Source organism: Malania oleifera, chromosome 10 (assembly GCF_029873635.1).
Source record: "Malania oleifera isolate guangnan ecotype guangnan chromosome 10, ASM2987363v1, whole genome shotgun sequence".
Lineage (NCBI taxonomy): Eukaryota > Viridiplantae > Streptophyta > Magnoliopsida > Santalales > Ximeniaceae > Malania > Malania oleifera.
The window spans coordinates 46002999-46025538 of record NC_080426.1 but is presented as its reverse complement, the minus strand read 5'-3'; the positions used below and the strand labels follow the sequence as shown (position 1 = coordinate 46025538).

The window sequence follows — 22540 nt, the reverse complement described above, 5'->3', positions numbered from 1 at the left end:
AGACCGAGAAAGCTTAAGCGATTGAGACATTGGAAAAGAAATAGGTTTAGAACCAAGAAAACCAGCATCCTATAGAACATCCAATGTATATTTACATTGGCAAAGAAAAATTCCCTTGGAAGAATGAGCAACTTCAAGCCCCAGAAAATATCGTAGACAACCAAGGTCCTTGATCTTAAAAGCAGAGTGCAGAAATTGTTTTATAGTAGTGATAGAAGCAAGACTATAACTTGCAATAATAATGTCATCAACATATACAAGAAGGGCTGTAAAAATTGAAGTAGAAGTCTGAATAAAAAGACATGAGTCAGACTTAGACTGATGAAAGCCATAAGCAAGTAAGGTATCAGCAAGCTTAGAAAATCACTGTCTTGAGGTCTGCTTCAAACCATAAAGGCTTTTATGAAGTTTACAAACCAAATGAGGCACCCCCTTGGCTACATAAATAGGAGGAAGTTTCATATAAACATCCTCGAATAAATCACCATGTAAAAAGACATTGTTTACATCTAGTTGATGAAGAAACCAATTCTTAGTTACAGCTACAACTAAGAGACAACAAATTGAAACCAGTTTAGCCACCGGAGACAATGTTTCAAAATAATCGATATCTTCTTGTTGAGTGTAGCCTTTTGCCACTAGCCATGCTTTAAAATATTCAATAGAATCATTTGAATTATATTTAATACGATATACCCACTTGCAGCCAATGAGTTTGTCTAGGAGGTAATGGAGTGAGTGACCATGTTTGATTTTTCTCAAGTGCACGTATCTCCACAACCTTGGCATTATGCCATTTAGCAATTTTAACAGCTTGATGATAATACTGGGGGTTCATTATGAACAGATACATTTAAAACAAAAGAATGATAAGCTGAAGAAATATGATAAAACAGAAGATAAACCATATGAGTTACCTGAGGCTCTTTGCTGTGAGCTAGGAAGATGAGAGACAATTGAGTTAAAATTGTTGGCCATAGAACAGTGGTAATTAGGAAGATAAAAAGGTGGCTGTCGGGTGCGTGTTGAACAATGAAGAGAATTAAAATAAGAGGGAAAATTAGATGAGATAGATGAAGATGAATCTTGTGATGAAAAATTAGGAAAATCAAAAGAAGGAGCTGTAGTAGGATTGAGCAAAACAATATCAGATAATAATGGTTTTGAAAGAAAGTTAGTAGGTAAAGAAGCAAAAGGAAACTCTTGTTCATTGAAAATAACATCACGAGAAATGAAAATTTGATGAGTTTGCAAGTCGAATAGCTTGTAACCTTTGATGCCAAAAGGGTATCCAAGAAATATACATCATCGGGAACGAGCATCAAACTTATGTCGATTGAAAGAAAGTGTAGAAGCAAAACAAAGGGAACCAAGAACCCTCATGTGAGAATAAGAAGGGGATTTAGCAAATAAAATTTCAAAAGGAGTTTTATTTGATAAAAGAGGGGTAGGTGTGCGGTTTATGATTGTTGACTTTTTGAGTCCGATCCCTGGTTTTGATCTCTTGGGAATACACCAATTCCAACAATGATGTATGTAGCTGCTAAGATGCAGTCAGACCAAAAAGGCAATGACAAATGGGCTTGAAAACGAAGTGCTCTTGCAACATTAAGTAGATGCTGATGTTTTCTTTCAACAATAGAGTTTTATTGAGGAGTAGCAACACAAGATTTTTGATGTATGATGTCATTGGAGTGATAAAAATTAGACATATTAAATTCTGGGCCATTATCAGTTATGATGATCTTAACAGTGGTCTGAAATTGATTGTTAACCAAAGCAAAAAAAAAAAAAAAGAATGAAGTAACAAACGAGTTTCAAATTTAGATTTCATAAGAAAAATCCATGTGCATTGGGAAAAACCATCAACAATAGAAAAAAAAATAGTGAAAACCTTGTATTGAAGGGGTTGCAAAAGGACCCCAAATATCTGCATGAATCAATTGGAATTTAAAAGTGGATACAAATTGACTGTGATGAAATGAAAGTCTGTGTTGTTTTGCAAGTGTACAAACATTACAAGTGTCATGATTATTTGAAGTAGAAAATGAAATACAATCACGTAGCAAATTTAAACGATCAGCAGGAAGATGACCTAGTCGTTGACGCTAGAGATCAAACATGTCACGACTCGATTTTTTTTACCATTCTTTTTCCAATACAATAATAAAGATCATTATCATCATATCAAAACCATGATGCCATATATCATCAAGATCCAACCCGAAGTGGGATACCAGGTAATTAGTCCATCATATAAAAACATACCTAATAGCGGAAGTCCATATTTACATACCATTCGGAATATAAATAGCCAAAGTACTAAACATCTCCAAAAAAAAAAAAAAAACCTATAACATAACCCAGGGAATTACACAAACCCATTCCCCAACACAAAATGCTTACCCTATCTATCAAGGCACTAGCTCTCTTTTATCTCGGAGTTCTATCTCCTGGCCTGTTATGATTTTTTGAATTATTTAAATATTTGGGTGAGACAACTCTTAGTAAGATGGAATAAATTATTCACAGTGTGTGGCGGTATGAGTTCAATTACATTATAACACATTCTATTTTAATAAATATAACAGCTAGGAGAATATATATATATATATATATATATATATATATACACGTATAAATGAGTACTCGTAATCATATATGGATGTAAAACATATTTTCGAAGCTCTTTTATCATTTTCATATTCATATTCATACTTTCTCATTTCTCAAAATCATATTCACATTTTCTTTCATACACTATTCTTTCTTATATTCATATTTCAATAGTTTTCATAAGCTTTTCTTTCTCATTCTCATTTTCACATTCTAACCGAAGGGTATCCTCATATAAATATCTCAACGTGTCTGTAACCCATGGCTGTTCATTATCGCGTCTGTAATAAGTAATCATAATCCAGCATATGAGTATCTGCCAGTATCGAATCCACAACGTGTCTGTAACTCATGGCTACCCTGAGGATATTCTCTACACCATGCTTCCCCTCATGATCAAGGTTGCGCGGCCCAAAAGCTAGATCTAAACCACGGTTGGCCTACCCGGTTAGATCAAAACAATGTAACCACGTGTCTGTAGTACGATTGGCCTGCCTACTCCTGGTATAGACGCTAGGTGACAAAACTACCCTTCTCACTGGTCCAATCGACTGCCACGCCACACTCTCCACGAGACTGTGTGGTTGTACTAACACCTTGCTAGCAATGATGTCGTGCTCTCTATCAACAATAGCCCGTCAGGGTACTCATTTCCATATTTCCGAATTCACATTTCATTATTCTTAGTTCAGTATTCACAATTCAGAAATCAAATTTTAGTATTCACAATTTAGAAATCACATTTCAATATTCACAATTCATAAATCACATTTTAATATTCATAATTCAGTATTCACATTCATTTCCACATTTCCAAATTCACATTTCATTATTCTCAGTTTAGTATTCACAATTTAGAAATCACATTTCAGTATTTACATTCATTTCATCACATAAGTGGTATTCTCATCATTTTATGTACACATTCTATTCTCATAATAAATATCTCATTTCTCGTATTTCAACATTTCTCAGTAAAAACATATCAACATCATTTCCATATAACAATCTCATTTCATCACAATTATGTACATAAAACATAATTAAATTTCCATAACTTCATTTCTGTATAAAACAGTCCAGTATGTATATATTTCATAATCTCATTTTTCTCAACTCAAATCATATATCCCAATTTCAATTACATTCCCAGTATAAACCTGTTATATCATATTTCTCATGCCACACAATTTTTGTCTAATATTTATAACATATTAATCACAGGTAAAATATCATATTTCATTTTCACATACTTTAAATCAACAATTCTTTTTCCCAAAAATAGCTGTTATAATTAATTTCCCTTACCTGACTTACTGAGAGGCCTATTAACAACTCAATCCCGCGCCTGCGGCGTTTAAAGCTCAAAACCCTAGCATTCACATTTTTCCCAAATCAATCAACTCGTTTTCCAAAATATTTCTCATTTAACACTTCTTAGGCTTACATACTTCAAATAAATACTTAAACCCTAAAATACCTTACTTACCTTGATTTTGGGATGGTACCCAAGAACTCCAAATAAACAATCTGCTCTGGTTAAGTTGTAGAGAATCTCCCCACAAATTCCGTGGTAACTTCTGATCATCGATTTAGGCAAGAATCGGGCCGAAAATGGAGAGAAGTGAGAGAAATCGAACTTAGAGAGAGAAAGAGAAGAAAGAAATGATTTTCCATGCTGAAATTCAATTTTAACATATTTATAGATCGTTGGCCACGTGGCTTCATCGACGAGACATGAATACTTGTCGACGAATCACAGAAGGGCGTTCGTCGACAAAGGTAATGGGTTCGTTGACGAACCCTTAATAGCCTGAAATTCTCTGCTATCGGTATCTCTTCATCAACGAGACACGTTTCCTTCGTCAACAAGGCCTAGAGGGACATTCGTCGACGAAAACCATTGGTTCGTCGACGAACCCCTACTAATCCCCCTTTTCCCTTTTTCCTTTTCTTTCATTTCTTTTCTTTTATTACTTTCGTAAATTAAATTTATTGGGTCTCTACAAAACAACTGGTGTGCATTATTCAAAGAAAAAGCTTTGACAGCAGATATCGTAGAACAACTCCCATATGAGAAAGGAATCAGATAATAGAGGCCATTGTATAATCGGCCCAGTCCAATCGTCTTCCACAACTGCAGGTCCTGAATGAAACAAAAAGATGAAAAAATGAGACAACATGACAATGAGGATTATAGTTTACTAGCAGAAATGAGATTAAATTTGAAAGAAGGAATGCAAAGGATATCATGTAAAACTAAAGAAGATGAAAGAGAAATAGTTCCAATATGAGTTACAAAAACACAAGTTCCATTTGTCAAATTTACAAAAGATTGAACTGAAGAAGTAATGGAGGTTAAGAAATGAAAATTACTAACCATATGGTTAGTTGTGCCAGTGTCTATGATCTAAGAGATGAAGAAGACAAAGAATAAGAACAATTTGAAACAAAAAAAGAAGGTGAACTTGAAGAAGATATACCTGTCATACACATTGAGGTTAAAGAAGAACTACTAGTGGAAGTAACCAAAGCTGAAGTTGGTGGAGATGAAGGCTGTAGAAGAGCCAATAATTGCATGCACTGGTCTTGAGTAAAAGGTAAGGAAGGAACATCTGAGCCAACTTGATTTGCCGAAGAAGGTCCTTTCTTAGATTTGGTGAATTAAATCTAGGTGGAAAGCCATGAATTCGATAACATTTATCAATGGTATGACCTGAGATTCCACAATGAAAACATATGGGCCTATTTTTCTTGAAAGGCTTTGAAACTGTTGATGCAGGTGAAACAATTGTAATCATAGCGGCAGAGTCAAAAATTGGTGCTGAAATCGAAGTAAGTTGGCATTGGCCTCCATCTTGGAGTAGAAGAGAAAAAGCCTTGTTAATGGTAGGAAGGGGATCTATCATTAATAGTTGTCCTCATATAGCTGAAAAAAAAATCGTTTAATCCCATAAGAAATTGAATAGTGTAGTCAAATTGCTCACGATTGAATATGTTCTGAAGTGCTCCACAAGAACAAGATGGTGAACAAGAGCAGTGAGGAGGAGGATGATAAGACTAAAGCTCATCCTAGAGAGTCTTCAATCGAGTATAGTACTGAGTGATGGATAATTTCCCTTGAGAAAGGTCTGAAATTGATTTCTTCAATTGATAAACACGTGGTACACTACTTTTAGAAAATTGTTGTTGCATATCAAGCCATATATCTCTTGCATTATTAGAAAATAGAACACTAGATGCAATGTCCTTAGAAAGTGAATTTATGATCCATGCAACAACCATTGAATTACATCACCCCCATGCGAACCGAAGAGGATCATTTATAGCAGGTTATGGAAGAGAACCATCAATGAAAAGAAGCTTTTTCTTGGCATGAAGAGAGGTAATCAATGAACGACTCCATGTATGATAATTTGTTTTAGTGATTGCTGTGGTGACAAGAGCAACACCAAGGCTATCTCCGTGATGCAAAAAATAAGGATTGACAAAGTCATCCACAATAGATGAATTCAAGGAAGTGGAAGAAGAAGATGATGAATTTGTGGAAGCCATGAGATCTTCAAGAAAGCTTCAAGAAGAATAATGCAGAAGGAATGTGGAAGAAATTTAAATATGCTCTGATACCATGTTGAAATTGCAACATAATGCAAAAATTTTCATTCATACAGAGAAAAAGATTACAAGGGTATATATATACAACAAATCATAACTGAACTTAACAACTCAAGAATCAAATAACAGCTTAACAACAACTGACTAAACTAACAAATTGAAGAATAAAATTATAACTGTAAGTTGATAATTTTTCTATGCAGGTGAATTATTCTGCTGCTGTTCAGTTATGGATTGCCATTGCTAATGTGAAGTGCTGAATAAGAAGCAGCATCAAATATATTGTAAAAAATATAAGTATCTCAAAAAATAAATTTTAGATAATATTTGTAATTTTTTTTTTTAATTTTATGAAAAACTTGCATGTCTTTTTTGGTTAAATTACTTGGCATCCATAGTTTGTAATATTATACTTAAAGGACAACTTGTAAAGTGAAGCTACTTTGAAAATAATAAGAAGAAAAATGTAAGTTAAAAATCATCTCCTCTTCTTTTAATTAATAGTAAAATAAAAACTAAACTTTGAACTATGCCTCACAAAAAACAAGAAAAAAAATGAAAATGAAAGGCATTCAAATTATATTCATTTGTTTTTTTCTTTTTCTTTTGAAAAAGGGTATGCAAGAAGCTTTTATTGCTAGGTTTATTGAATTATAAGGACATAACCTAGGGTTGGTTTGTATTAAGAATTTTATTTGAAGAAAAAAATATTTTGGTCTATTTCTCACAATATTAAATATTACTAAAATAAAAATTTACCACATTATGATTAAAAATTAAGAAAAATTAAGTATTAATAATGTGTAAAATCAAATTTTGTTTGTTAGTTTGTCATATATTTCTTGATAGCCAGGCATTAAAAGGTGAATTCTTTCAAATTTTATTTTCTTTTCTATAATTTTTTTTTTTCAAGTTCTAAGCCTTAAAGACCCATTTTGAAGAGTAAGAAATATTTGAATTACCTTAACCTTATATTTGGGAGTTTGGATTTTACGTTTTTAGGTTTATATAAATTTGGACAAAATAAGATAAAAAAAAATTATACTAAATTTTATTTAAATTTGCACAAATTTCTACTCATATATATTAGGCCAAGTATATCTCGATTAGACAATAAAACAATCACTCTGTCTCTGTAATTTGTCATTTGGTAATAACTAAGTATTTATTTTAATTCATATGAATTTTTTCTAATTCTTAATTAGGGTTTCTATGGGAATTATGATTCTCTTCATTGGGGCACTATTAGATCCATTATATATATATATAAGAAAACACTATACTATGTTTGTAAGTATGAATTTCGAACTTTAAATTTGAATTTGGATTAATTTAGAAAAAACTCAACATAATTTTATATTGTATTTTGTTTAAATCCACACAAATCCAAACCTATGACCTCTCTCAAACATTGGATTAAAGGTAATATTTGGGATATGAATTTTGAAGTTTGGAGATGGAAAAACACATAATATGATTTTATATCACGTTTTGCTTGAATCCATACAAATCTAAATTTAGGTTTTTGAATTTTCTCATATCAAATACAAGATTATGGTAGCGTTTGAGAATATTAATTTGGATACTTGAATTTGAATTTATGTGAATTTGAGTAAAATATCAATATAATTTTGTGCTATATTTTGTTTATGCTCATCCAACCTTATCCCCTCCATGCCAATTGTTTCTACAAATCGCCCAAAATAATTCCCTCCAGCTATTGATGTACTCCCTAATAATTATTGAATTTGTTCATCTTTTTCACCCCCACCTTCTTCCCATTGTTGGTGTGATTTTATTTTGTCTTAATATGATCACCCAAAAAACTCACTACAACAATTATTAATTATTTTTAAGAGGATGTAGTATGATATTTGTTTGACCCTAGTTGGCTTCGTTTGGAACTCAGAAAATATTAGGGAAAAGAAATGAAAATATCAAGAAATCCTCGTTTTCATGTTTGGTTATTAAGAAAAGTAAGAGAGAAAATGAAAAAGTATACTAAATTCATCAACAAAATTCTGATTTTACACATAATTAATATTTAGTTTTCTTAATTTTTAGTTATATAATTTTTTTTCCTTTTTAATTAAATTTAATATAAAAAATAGAAAATGAGTTTCCTCTTTATTTTCCTTTTCTTTTCTTTTTCCAAGTAAAATTCTTAATCCAAACGGATCATTACGGAACCAAGAAAAATCCTCGGTGGATGAAGATTGAGAAAATAATAATAAATGGTTCATCAATATAAAAACTAATCTACCCCTCCTGAAATTTACCTCCCTTTGGAGTTGTGGAGTCGGCTTTAAAGGGCGCGGGATTAGTCACGTGGACCGTAAAAAGGACACGTGGATACTCAGTGCGTAATCCAAAAAAAAAAAAATAATGATCATGGTAATAACAACAAATTACCATTTTTGTGCAAGTAAAAAAAATCAACAAGTAGTTTAAAGGGTTGTGTTCATTAATACTATATAATCCAGGAAGTCATAAAATTTCATCTAGAATCAAGATGGAAAAGGGGAAAATCATTTGACGACATTATAAATAAGTGGATGAGATAACTCAAATGATTAAAAATAAAAATTTAACAAAGTAAAAATAAAAATAATTTTTTAGCTTAGTAATCTTGAATCTTCCACTATATCTCTCTAGTTGCATGCGTTCATAGCATGAAATCAACACTCAGCAAATGAACCCATCATCAACCACTCGTCAGAGATGATGAAATCTCACGATCAACTCGTGACCATCAACAACTGACAGACATTGCGAAACGGTCACTTTTGAACCGCCACCGTGAAACCATCAAAATGCGTTGTGAAACTCTGAACGCTAATTAATCATCCTGACAAAATGCAAGTGCAATATCGAAAATACCCTCAACAAACAACATAGAATGGGCAAAATCATAATTATAATAAAATCAACTAAAATATTGTTCCTTCTCTCCCTTCGGAGTCTTATTATATATATAAAAAAAATTAAAAATATAAAAAACTTTACAAATAAACAAACCCTAAAATTACATTTTTAACCAAAAAGGAAAATGCACTAGAGCAATTTTTCAAGACTCACCTCCTTACAATAAACCTACCACTCCCATGGAATTTAGTGCATAGCAGAAAATAATAATAATAATAATAAAACTCACTAGAAAAAAAAAATGCACTCCCTCCTCCTGAGTCTTAATCTCCTATGACCTATTCTATAGATGCCTATTAGTTTAACCCTCTCCAATTGTCAAACCTAGCCACATCAAATTTTGACTTTTGCTCATGCCTCACCAATCCTTTTTTTTTTTTTTTGAATTTTTTTTATCATGCCTTCTTCCCATTCTGCCCTTCAAACCTTCAACATTAATGTGTTAAATGACAATTTATTCTTTTATTTTCACTTAAAAAGTTAAAAAAAAAATCAAAAAGAAGAAAAAAACAAGTTTGTTATTTTTTTTAATGAGAAAAGACAAGGGAGTTTTAAGAGTAATTTTTAAAATGTTAAGAGACTTAAAAAAAATCAAATTTTAAGAACTTTTAAAAAAGGATTTTTACGCGTAAACATATTTTTAGCATTTCTAGTATGGTTGGTTGCTTGTAAAATAAATATTTTATTTAAGTTTATTATTTTTTTATAAATTTTACATATTATTTGTTGAAAAGAAAAAGGGAGTGCAGTGGGCAGTGGGCGAGTGGACTCGGAGGCCATCTGTCCACCGCCAAGCATCTCGCCCGCTCGCTCACTTTCATCGTCAACTTTCTCATCATCTCGCGTTTGCCAAATTAACCTCACTCTTTGCTCGTCCTCATCCCTCAAAGCATAAGGGTCTTTATGTAATTCTATCACCGCTTCCATGCTCCTATCGCGTTATGGTCCGTGAGCGGCAGCTTTTGCGGATATCTATAAATCTCTCTCTCTCTCTCTCTCTCTCTCTCTCTCTCTCTCTCCCTTTCTGTTCAAAAGTCGCTGATGATCGATTCCATGCTCTTCTGCAACAAAAATGCTATCTACCAACCTAGAATCTTTTGAGTTTCAGTAAAATGTTCCCAATAGCGACTTGCTTGGTGCCTATCGTATTCATATTACTTGCTCTTCCGAGCTCAAAATCTGCAAAATCGCATGAAATTGTTCAGAGGTCGGTACTAGTAGAAAACCAAGTTCAACCCAACATTAATTCTTCTTGTGAGCATGGGTTCATCTTCATCAGAAGCAAGAAATTGGAGCTGGGCACCGTTTTAATTGTAGGAAATATGACGGTTTTGAGCGAAAACAGAACGTTCGCGCTCGGGTTCTTCAGCACCAATGGCGAATCCAACTGGTATTTGGGAATCTGGTACGCTTTCATTCCAACCCCAACTTACGTTTGGGTTGCCAATCGCGAAGTACCCGTAAAAAATCTGAGCTCTGCGAGGGCGGAACTCACTGCGGATGGGCGATTACGAGTTGTGGATTCGAAGGAATCTGTAGCGTGGCAGAGTACAAATACAGAGAAAGCGCATAAATTGAAGCTTTTGGATTCGGGAAACCTAGTGTTAGTCTCAGATGAAGGGACCATTGTGTGGCAGAGCTTCGATTTTCCGGCGGATACATGGCTTCCGGGAATGAACATCACAAGGAGCCGATCGATAACCTGTTGGCGAAGCCCCTTCGACCCCTCGTCCGGAAAGTATTCGCTGCGGCTGAAATCGCCGGAGTACGGCGAGTTCGAGCTCGTTTATAACCAGAGTGAGGCATATTGGTCTACTGGAAATTGGACCGGAGCTGCATTTGCCGGGATACCGGAGATGACGATTCCGTATATATACAAGTTTTGGTTCGTCAATCCATTCACGCCGGCGGCGTCCTTCGGGTACGCGGAGGTGGCGATGGAGAGCGGGTTCCGGCCGCCGTTCACGCGCTTCAACGTGGACCCTTCTGGTCAGCTCTGGCAATACACATGGTCGCCGCAGATAGAGAATTGGAACAAGTTCTGGTCGCGACCGGAGAGCCCGTGCCGAGTTTATGGGCTTTGTGGAAATTTTGGTTTCTGCAGCAGAAGGCTGAAGCCTTGCGCGTGTCTCGCTGGTTTTAGGCCCGTCGACAGCCTTCAGTGGAACGCCGGAGACTATTCCAGCGGTTGCCACCGTGATGGAGATTGCAACGAAAGTGACGAGTTCGAGGAAATTGGCGCGGTCAGCTTCAATGGAGCGTTCAGTGAGTCATTTTCAGGCAGCCGGGGTGTTTGCGAGAGGTCCTGTTTGAGAAATTGCTCGTGTATTGGATTGTTCCACAATCCAAACACTAATTTATGCAAAAATCTGTATGGCTCTCTGTTGAACCTACAAAATCTTTCTGATAGCACAGTCGACGATGTATTGCTTGTTCGTGTCAAAATAACAAAACCGAGCAAGAACAAGAAGTGGAGAGACACTGTTTTGATCGCTAGCATTATTGGATCTATTGTGATTCTCGGATTCTTCGTTGCAGCGTTCCTCGTTGTGCGAAAAAGAATCCACAAGAAAAAGAAAGAAGAGGAGGATTCCGACTTCCCTGTAACTAATTTGAAGGTATTTTCATACAAAGAGCTTCACGCCGCTACACGAGGCTTCTCTGAGAAACTCGGGCACGGCGGGTTCGGGGCGGTGTTTCGAGGAGAACTATCAGATTCTTCCCTCGTAGCCGTGAAACGCCTGGAGCGCCCGGGCGGCGGCGAGAGAGAGTTCCGAGCTGAAGTCTGCACAATTGGGAACGTTCACCATGTCAATCTTGTGAGACTCAGAGGCTTCTGCTCCGAAAATTCTCATCGACTTCTGGTTTATGATTATATGCCCAATGGTCCTCTGAGCGTGTACTTGCGCCGAGACGGTCTGAATCTGAGCTGGGAGGCCAGATTCCGGGTGGCAATCGGGACGGCGAAAGGCATCGCATATCTTCACGAAGAATGCAGAGATTGTATCATCCATTGCGATATTAAACCGGAAAATATTTTGCTGGCTAGCGATTTCACGGCGAAGGTATCGGATTTCGGGTTAGCGAAGCTCATAGGCCGGGATTTTAGCAGGGTTTTAGCCACCATGAGAGGCACTCGGGGCTATGTAGCCCCGGAATGGATCTCCGGTGTGGAGATCACCACTAAAGCCGATGTTTACAGCTACGGAATGACGCTACTGGAGTTAATCAGCGGCCGCCGAAACGTGGAGGCGCCGCCCACAGCGCCGCCGTCGAGCGCAGAGGATAGAGCAAGGGACGATGGATCAGGAGAACAGTGGTTCTTCCCTCCGTGGGCGGCGCGTCAAATAATAGAGGGGAATGTGGCGGCGGTGGTGGATGACAGACTCGGCGGCGCGTATAACACTGCGGAGGCGGAGCGCGTGGGATTGGTGGCCGTGTGGTGCATACAGGACGATGAGCATGCGAGGCCTGCGATGGGGATGGCGGTGAAGATGCTGGAGGGGGTGGTGGAAGTGGCCGTTCCGCCGCCGCCAAAGCTGCTTCAAGCATTAGTTTCCGGGGAGTCGTTTCGTGGGATTAAAGCGGATTCCGGCGACTGCGCATCTACTCCTGGCGGTGGGGGTGATTGGTCAGATGACAATGTAGAACAAGTATCTAGAGATTCACAATCTTCTCCGGGTAACAACACCCCGTGGCAGTGAATGTAACTAACAAGTTATCATCAGAAGTATTGACTAATTAATTGGCAAATTGAGCTGCAATTAAGTTACATTGGGGGGTTTCAATTGGTGTCGCGATCTCAAGTGGCAAGTTTTTTTTGCAATGTAATTCCAATGGATAATATCATCGGAGTTTAACAGAAATTGTTAAATTTAGGATTAATCATTTTAGGAATATTGTTAAGGATTGGGCCATAAGATTTGTCACAATTGACGTTAGTGATATTTTAGAGTAATTTTGAGTTTTAATCTTGTTTGACGGACTAAAAGGAGCTGTGTCTAGATTTGTGAGTAGTGGGGTTGGGGGATGAGGGTCACCATTCAATTCATTATTAAAATTTGACAAGCAGCGTCAATCCAAGTAAGGAGGAATGGCCATCAGTCGACAAAAACTGAGAAAACCAAAACGCACCTTGGTCCCTTCCCTGCCCTAGCATTGAAGGGCCACAGCTCGCTCCCAGCACTGTTGTGGGATGCCACGAAGTTCTTTTTGTCACTCCCCAATTGGGTACCGTTGCTTTTGCTTATTATGAGAAGATCACAATATTCTTTAAAAAGTAGATGGTCTTCACTTTTGGGTCTGGATGCATCGGGGCTGATTGAAGTCATCATGAGTGGGGAGTTGGGCTGGGAGTTTTCCTTCTCATCCACAGCTCAAGCAATCCTTAGAGGTTGGGCTGTCCATTGGTTTTAAAGACAACCTAAAAACCTATGCCACTAAGATCAAGACATGTGCAACAGTATCGGTCCAATTCTAGTGTAACAATATGCAACTATTTTAGGCCACTGCCTAAGGTGTTACTCTAGCTCTGCTACAAGTTTCAGTTTTTGAGATCTTGAGTCATTGAAACCAAGACAGCAGCTTAGGAGCCATTTGGTTTTATTTCTGTGTTTTTTTTTGAATTGTTACTCTGTGAAGAAACATATTATGATTTTATGAAATTACAACCGCGATCATCCATGATAATGCCCTTATTTTTTTTTTTCCCCAAAACTTGTGGATTCGTAACCCTTGCGACCCTCCATCACTCGTGCCACAGAAATGGAAAGGGATATTTGTCATCATTTAATTGCATATTTGGTACATTAGAATGGAATCAAATTTGTAATTTTTTTTATTTCCTACTCTCTATTCAAGTTTTCATTTCATTATATTTCTAATCTCCTTCCATCCTTCAAATCAAACAAGACACAAATGAATTAAAATTCTCAACTAATAGTATTAGTGCAAACTCTTCGTTTATTTGATTTTTTTTGTTTTTTTAAGAGTAGCTTTTCAATTAAGGTATAATATTGGGATTAATTTTACTTTGAGGAATGGTAATTTGTTCATTATGATGGCCTAATTTAATATATTCCAAGGATAATGAATGTGGTGTGGATTTGTTTTTTTGGAAAAAAAAAAAAAGTTTCTTATGCTAGGAAAAGTAAAATGGCCACAACCAATACAATATGAATATCACAACTTCAATGTCAAGAAATGAACCTAATATCTTATCATACTTTTGATTCCTTTTATTTATTTATTTATCATTACATGTAAATGTGTTGACTAAAATGGATAAGTACATAGCTCTAAGCATACCCAAGAAAAGGGAGACCAAGTGTAATGACCTGCTTAACTTATCACATAATAAACATAAATAATAATAACATCAACCCGAACCCGTGGGTAGCGGGGATAGCCTGACATGAATAGCAGAAACCTAAGCAGCAGTAAAAATAAATTACATCCATCAAATCATTAATTACATAATAATCAGAGTTTACTACATTCCCAAAATACAGTATTTGCATACAGTCTCCAAAACATAAAAATAGACCTAGGATCATACAACAAAAATTCTCCTAATCTTAGATCAAAGCTTACCCTTCTAGCAGGGAAGCTCAACTCACTCAACGACGGCCACAACTCGTCGGTTTCTCAGGGTCTCCTGAAAAATTAATTAGGTTCGGGGTGTGAGACACTTCTCAGTAAGGGAAAATAAACTAAATATAGTTGTGTGACAACATGAATATTTAATGCAGTTATATATATACAATACATTTCATATATCTGTAAACATTCGTCATAACATACTGAATCATCATATACTTTCATATTTTTCTAGTAACCCATATCATTCATAAATCGTCTGTTATATCTGATAATACTAAAAACATACCTAAGATGAATAGTTAGCTGATGTCATGTATTACCCCCCATGACGGGTTGTGCAGCCCGAAGGTTGGTCTCGACAATGGCTGACCGACCATTGCCAAGTCAAAAATGTCTATAAGTACAATGGGCCCGCCGCACCCTGGTCCGGACTGCTAGGTGGACGTCTACAACTCTACACTGAAAGCCACACCGACTATCCATCTCTCACCCCCTCGTGGGGTGGTTAGCACAAGTCTGAACATAGATATCTGATCTATATAGCTACGGCACCTAACTCCTGAAACTGAACTAAACTAACATCCGGGTTCTGATAACATATAATACATGATATTATAGCATCTTTCATAATTTCATAAATACGGCCTTGCGCCAAAATCATTTTATAAATACAATCTCGTGCCGAACATTTCATAAATACGCCCTCGTGTCGAACATTTCATAATTACGGCCTCGTGCCGAACATTTCATACATATCATTCTGAAAATAAATCAATTATCAGGTATCTCAAAATCATCATATACTGCATTATTACGTAATTCCTGAAAACATGCTTATTCAAAAAATTGCCCTAACATAATACGTTTCATGAAAAATAATACTCATGCCACACAATGCTGAATTAAATCATACGTTCCATTTAAAATCATAATTCCTGTATACAACAGTATTTTTCCCAAATATACACTTACTCAATAATATTCATATATAATGCATGTTTTCTGAAAATCAATTCGCTGAGAAATAATCGTAATTTGTGTGAAAAAATAATTGCTTTAGTTTATTCCTTTACCTGACTACTGAGAAAAGCCCCTATAAACTCTGGTCTCACACCCGAAGGATTTCCTAATCAATACCCTAAAAATGAAAACTCCTAGTATTAAACTTCAGTATTTTCACGCGTATATCATTTCTTATAACTATCATAAGACCAAATTCGACATAAAAATCCTTACCTCAACTCAGGAATGAATTCCAACTTGCTTTCACCAACGATCCGCTCCGGCAGATTTGGAGAGAACTTCCCTAGGAGCGTTGTGGTGGCTTCAGATTTTCGAACCTGGTGTAAATCAGGCCCAAAATCGAAGAAAGAAGGAGAGGGAGCCGAAGGGAGGAGAGAGAGGGAGAGAGTTTGCTTAATTTTGAAGTTAAAATCTAGATTTTTGATATTTATAGGGCTGATTTGTTGATGAGCCACGTCATCTCGTCGACGAGTCCTTCAATAATTTCATCGATGAAATCCACTCCTCGTCGACGAAATTCAGTCTGCTCAAAAACCTCTTTCGGTATTTCCTCGTCGACGAAATTTGGCTTCATCAACAAAGCCCTCTTATGCCCTCGTTGACGAATCCCCTGTGTTTGTCGACGAGGCCTCTGATAATTCTCCTTTCTCTTTATTATTTTAAATATCATTTTTATTTGGGTCGTCACATTCTCCCCTTCTTATAAAATTTCGTCCTCGAAATTTACTATTCATATAATTCATCATCCCTTATTAAGTAAAATGGTCTACTTATTTTATTACTTACCCTTACTTATGGCGGAAGAATACCGTGGTTACATTTCAAGTTTTGGGAGATTACATATACTAAAAGAAAATTCTCTAAAAACTAAAATATCTCATACTACCTAAAACATTACATGTACCTATACAAGAAACATTACATATTTACTCACATTTCTTATTTACATATGGACTTCTTGGAATAATTGTGGGTATTTCTATCTGATATGCTCCTCGAGCTCCCAAGAAGCCTCTTCTACTACATGATTCCTCCATAGAACCTTTACCAGAAGAATTTTCTTATTACGTAATTCCCGTTCCTTTCGGTCTAGAATCTGCATTGGTACCTCCTCATAGACTAGCGAGTCACTGAGCTCTAACTCACCATAGTTGATAATATGAGAAGGATTCGGGATGTATTTCTTCAACATAGATACGTGGAATATGTCATGTATCCTGGATAGTGTAGGTGGCAAAGCTAGCCTGTAGGCCACCGGTCCCACTTTTTCCAAAATCTTAAATGGACTGATAAACCTAGGGCTAAGTTTACCCTTCTTTTTGAATCTTATAACTCCTTTTAATGGACCTATCTTCAAAAATACGTGATCACCGACATCGAACTCCAAATTCCTGCGACGATTGTCGGCATAACTCTTCTATCGACTCTGAGTTGCACTGATTCTTTCCCTAATGAGTCGAACTTTATCGTACGCCTGTTGTACCAGCTCTAGTCCTACAAATCGCTGCTTACCTATCTCATCCCAATACAAAGGAGATCGACATCTCCTACCGTACAATGCTTCAAATGGTGTCATGCCAATACTGGATTGATAACTGTTATTATACGTGAACTCTACCAGCAGCATGAACTGAGTCCAACTACCCCCAAAATCTAATACACACGCTTGGAGCATATATTCTAGTATCTGTATCGTCCTCTCAGTCTGTTTGTCTTACTGAGGATGGAATGCCGTGCTAAATGTAGCTGAGACCCTAGAGCTTCCTGTAAACTTTTCCAGAAACGTGACGTAAAGCGCGAGTCTCGATCTGACACTATGGATACTGGAACCCCATGAGAACGAACTATCTCCTGGATGTAAATCTCCGCTAAACGGCTGAGGGAATAGCTGATCTTAATAGGGAGAAAATGGCCGGACTTAGTCAACCTGTCTACTATCACCCAAATCGCATTCTTGCCATGTGACGTCAATGGCAGCCCTGAAACGAAGTTCATGGATATATGATCCCACTTCCACTCTAGGATAAATAGCGGCTGCAACTGACCCGCTAACCTCTGATGCTCGACTTTTACCTGCTGGCATGTCAAGCACTGGGCTACATACTCAACAATCTCCCTCTTCATACCACTCCACCAGTAAAACCCTTGCAGATTCCTGTACATTTTCTTACTGTCAGGATGAACTGTATACAAAGATCTATGAGCCTCATCTAAAATAGTCCTCTTAATGTCAACATCAGCAAGAACACACATTTTGGAACGGAACCGCAAAGCTCCGTCATCTGAAATGCAAAATTCCTCTCCTTGACCCCTTTGCACTCTGTCCATTATCTCTACCAATTTTGGATCTTCTTTCTGGGCGGCTTTAATTCTTTCCTGCAAAGTAGGCTGTACCACTAGGCTGGCGATACATACTGGAGTATTACTCTCCATCAATTCAATGGCGAGTCTCTCTAGATCCATCATGATCGGACGCTGGATCTCCATAGCTGCCAACGCTAATTCCCCAAATTTTCTGCTCAATGCATCAGCTACCACATTTTCTTTCCTTGGGTGGTAACTGATAGTGCATTCAAAATCTTTAATTAACTATAACCACCTTCTATGTCTCATATTCAACTCCTTTTGGGTGAAAAAAATACTTTAAGCTCTTGTGGTCGGAGAAAATCTCGCACTGCTCGCCGTATAGGTAATGCCTCCAAATTTTCAATGTGTGTACCACTGTAGCCAACTCAAGATCATGGGTAGGGTAGTTCTTTTCATATTCTTTCAACTATTTGGACGCATATGCCACCACCCTGCCATGTTACATCAGTACACAGTCAAGTCTTTTCAAAGACGCATCACTGTAGATAGTATAACTCTCACCCCCAGACGGGATGATCAATACAAGCGTTGTGACTAACCTCTGCTTTAGTTCTTGAAAATTCTATTCACAGCTATTGTCCCATTTAAATTTGACATTCTTCTTAGTCAGTCGTGTCAAAGGCCCTGATAAAGCTGAGAACCCCTTGACGAAACGACGGTAATAACCAGCTAGCCCCAAGAAACTCTTGATCTCCTGGATGTTCCTTGGTCTAACCTAATTCACTACCGCTTCAATTTTACTAGAATCTACAGAAATTCCATCTCCTAAGATAACATGCCCCAAAAACACCACTTTCTCGAGCAAGAATTCACATTTACTGAATTTTGCATACAACTTCTTCTCCCTAACCATCTGCAAGACCTGCCTCAAATGTATCGTGCTCCTTATAACTCCTCGAATAGACCAGTACATCATCAATAAAAACAACTACAAACTGATCTAAATATGGATGAAAAATTCTATTAATCAAATCCATAAATATCGCAGGAGCATTCGTCAGACCAAATGGCATAACAAGAAACTCATAATGCCCATATCTGGTCCTGAAAGCCGTCTTCGATACATCCTCTGCTCTCATCTTTACCTGATGTAGCCTAACTTGAGATCGATCTTGGAATACACCCGTGTACCCTGGAGCTGGTCAAACAAATCATTGATACAGGGTAGAGGATACTTGTTCTTGATTGTCACTTTATTAATCTCTCTGTAATCTATACACATCATCATAAACCCATCCTTCTTTTTCACAAACCGCACTTGAGCTCCCCATGGAGATACACTAGGTTGTATGAAGCCCTTATCAAGCAAATTCTGCAACTGATCTTTCAATTCTACCAACTCTGCTGGCACCATTTGGTACGGTGCTTTAGAGATCAGCACTGTACTTGATAGTAGATCAATAAGAAAATCTACTTTATGATCAGGTGGTAGACCTGGTAGTTCATCTGGGAACACATTCGTAAATTTTTTTACCACAGGCGTATTGATAAGCTTCAATTCATTTCCTGACCATTCCTTCACAAAAGCCACAAATCCTTGATAACCATTTCAAAGCAGTCTCCTCGCTTGAACAGCTGAGACCATCTGAGGTAAGGATTGTACTCGTGACCCTGAAAATCTGAATTCTGGTTTCCTTGGAGGTATGAATATCACTTCCCTTGCATGACAGTCTATAATAGCAGAATTAGCTGCTAGATAATCCATGCCAAAGATGATATCAAACCCGTGCATATCCACCACCACCAAATCAACAGATAAAATCTTCCCCTGAACATCAACTGGACAACCACGGAGCATCCTACTACATCTCACGGTTGACCCGGTCGGTGTAACCACTAACAGTTCAACATCTAATGTTTGCATTTCCGCCCCACACAGTTTAACACACACCAAGGACACAAACGAGTGTGTGGTACCAGAATCAAAAAGTGCAATAACTTTAAATGAAAACATATTAATTGTACCTGTCACCACGTCGCTGGCTGTCTCAGCATCACCCGACGTCAAAGCAAAAATCCTGGCTGGGACCATATTCCTCTGTTGGCCTCCATATGGCGCCTGGTAGCCTCCTCGAGCAGGTCTAGGAGCAGAAGCAGCACCAATCTAAGCTTGACAATCCCTTTTCACATGCCTTGGCTCCCCACATCGATAACAAACACCTCGCCTGGCACGACACTCCCCTAGGTGCCTCTTCCCACAAGTCCGGCAAACTGGAGGTGGCTGTACACCCTGAAAACTACAATTCCCGGTCTCCTGTCTCTGGTCTCTATAATAGCCACCTCTCTTCCACGAAGTACAGCCGACTCCCTGCTGGGAACCAGAAGGTGCAGATCTTTTCTTCTGTCTTTGCTCCTCAGCCTTTAACCGATCACCAATTTCTGCTATAGTTGCCCGATCAACCAGCTCGGCGAAGTCCTACAACTTCAGTATCGATACCTGCTTGTATATTTCCCTCCTCAAACCTTTTTCAAACTGTCGTACCTTCTTCACCTCATATGGAATGATGTACGGGGTGAAACGAGATAGTCATCTGCTGTCACTGCTTCAGATTCAGGAACTCCTTAATCTTAGCCTCTCTGGACGAGGCTGGAAAATATCTGTTGAAGAATATTTCTTTAAACCACTCCCACGTCATCTCCACAGGTATAGTCATCTGCTGCTCTAAAAGTCTCACTGCCGACCACCATCTCTCAGCCTCCCCAGTCAGTCTATAGGCGGCAAATAGCACCTTCTGCTTCTCTAAACACTGCAGCACTGCAAGTATTTTTTTTTATCTCCTGCACCCAATTTTCAGTGACTGCAGAATCTGTCCCTCTTGAGAAAGCCAGAGGACTCATCTTAATAAACTTCTTAATCGAGCTACCGTGGCCTGCCGATGGACCACCCTGTTCCTTTGAACTCCTGAAAATTTCTCCCATAACCTGCTGTGCAACGTTGCGCAAGACAAAATCTGAATCACTACTCGCAACGCCTGAGGGTCCAAGACCTCACTCCCACTAGCGTGGGCACTACTGCCACCAGGGTCCATCCTGAAAAGCAAATAACTGAACTCAGAATCCCCCTCCTTATACATATCATCCAATTCATATAATATATTCTCCTAATTAATTCATTTCTCCTGATCTCAATTCAAGGTTCAATTCTGCAACCTAGATACCCAACTCGACGATAGTTTACAATGACTTTCCTGAAATTGTCACCCTAGGAAAATTATGCAAACCACCACGGAAGTCCTGCATCTAGACTACAAAACTATCCTATACTCTGGTATTATTACTGTTGCATTCTAGAGTCTACAGAACCTAGTATCCTAGGCTCTGATACCAAACTGTAACGACCTACTTAACTTATCACATAATAAACATAAATAATAATAACATCAACCCGAACCTGTGGGTAGCGGGGATAGCTTGACATGAACAGCGAAAACCTAGGCAGCAGTAAAAATAAATTACATCCATCAAACCATTAATTACATAATAACCAGAGTTTACTACATTTTCAAAATACAGTATTTGCATATAGTCTCCAAACATCAAAATAGACCTAGGATCATACAACAAAAATTCTTCTGATCCTAGATCAAAACTTACCCTTTTAGTAGGGAAGCTCAACTCAGTTAACGGCGGCCACGACTCGCCGGTCTCTCAGGGTCTCCTAAAAAATTAAGTAGGTTCGGGGGTGAGACACTTCTCAGTAAGGGAAAATAAACTAAATACAGTTGTGTGACAACATGAATATTTAATGCAGTTATACATATACAATACATTTCATATATCTATAAACATTTGTCATAACATACTGAATTATCATATACTTTCATATTTTTCTAGTAACCCATATCATTCATAAATCGTATGTTATACCTAATAATACTGAAAACATACCCAGGATGAATAACTAGCTGATGTCATGTATTAACCCCCATAATGGGTTGTGCAGCCCGAAAGCAGGACCCGACAATGGCTGGCCAACCACTGTCGAGTCAAAAATGTCTATAAGTACGATGGGCGCGCCGTACCCTGGTCCGGACTGCTGGCCTCGTGCTGAACATTTCATAATTATGGTATCGTTCCGAACATTTCATAATTACGGCCTTGTGCCGAACATTTCATACATATCATTTTGAAAATAAATCAATTATCAGGTATCTCAAAATCATCATATACTGCATTATTACGTAATTCCTGAAAACATGCTTATTCGAAAAATTGCCGTAACATAATACGTTTCATGAAAAATAATACTTATGACACACAATGCTGAATTAAATCATACGTTCCATTTAAAATCATAATTCCTGTATACATCAGTATTTTTACCAAATATACATTTACTCAATAATATTCATATATAATGCATGTTTTCTGAAAATCAATTTGCTGAGAAATA

The 22540-nt window shown here is 37.5% G+C and overlaps 1 protein-coding gene across 1 annotated transcript; it reads left to right on the top strand.

Moving 5' to 3' along the window:
* The first annotated feature begins 10114 nt into the window (after positions 1–10114).
* LOC131166874 (G-type lectin S-receptor-like serine/threonine-protein kinase SD2-2) lies at positions 10115–13022 on the top strand. The gene has a single exon (XM_058125484.1). It carries the CDS (start codon positions 10269–10271, stop codon positions 12858–12860), a length of 2592 nt encoding a protein of 863 aa, XP_057981467.1. The 5' UTR covers positions 10115–10268; the 3' UTR covers positions 12861–13022.
* Positions 13023–22540: the final 9518 nt, after the last annotated feature.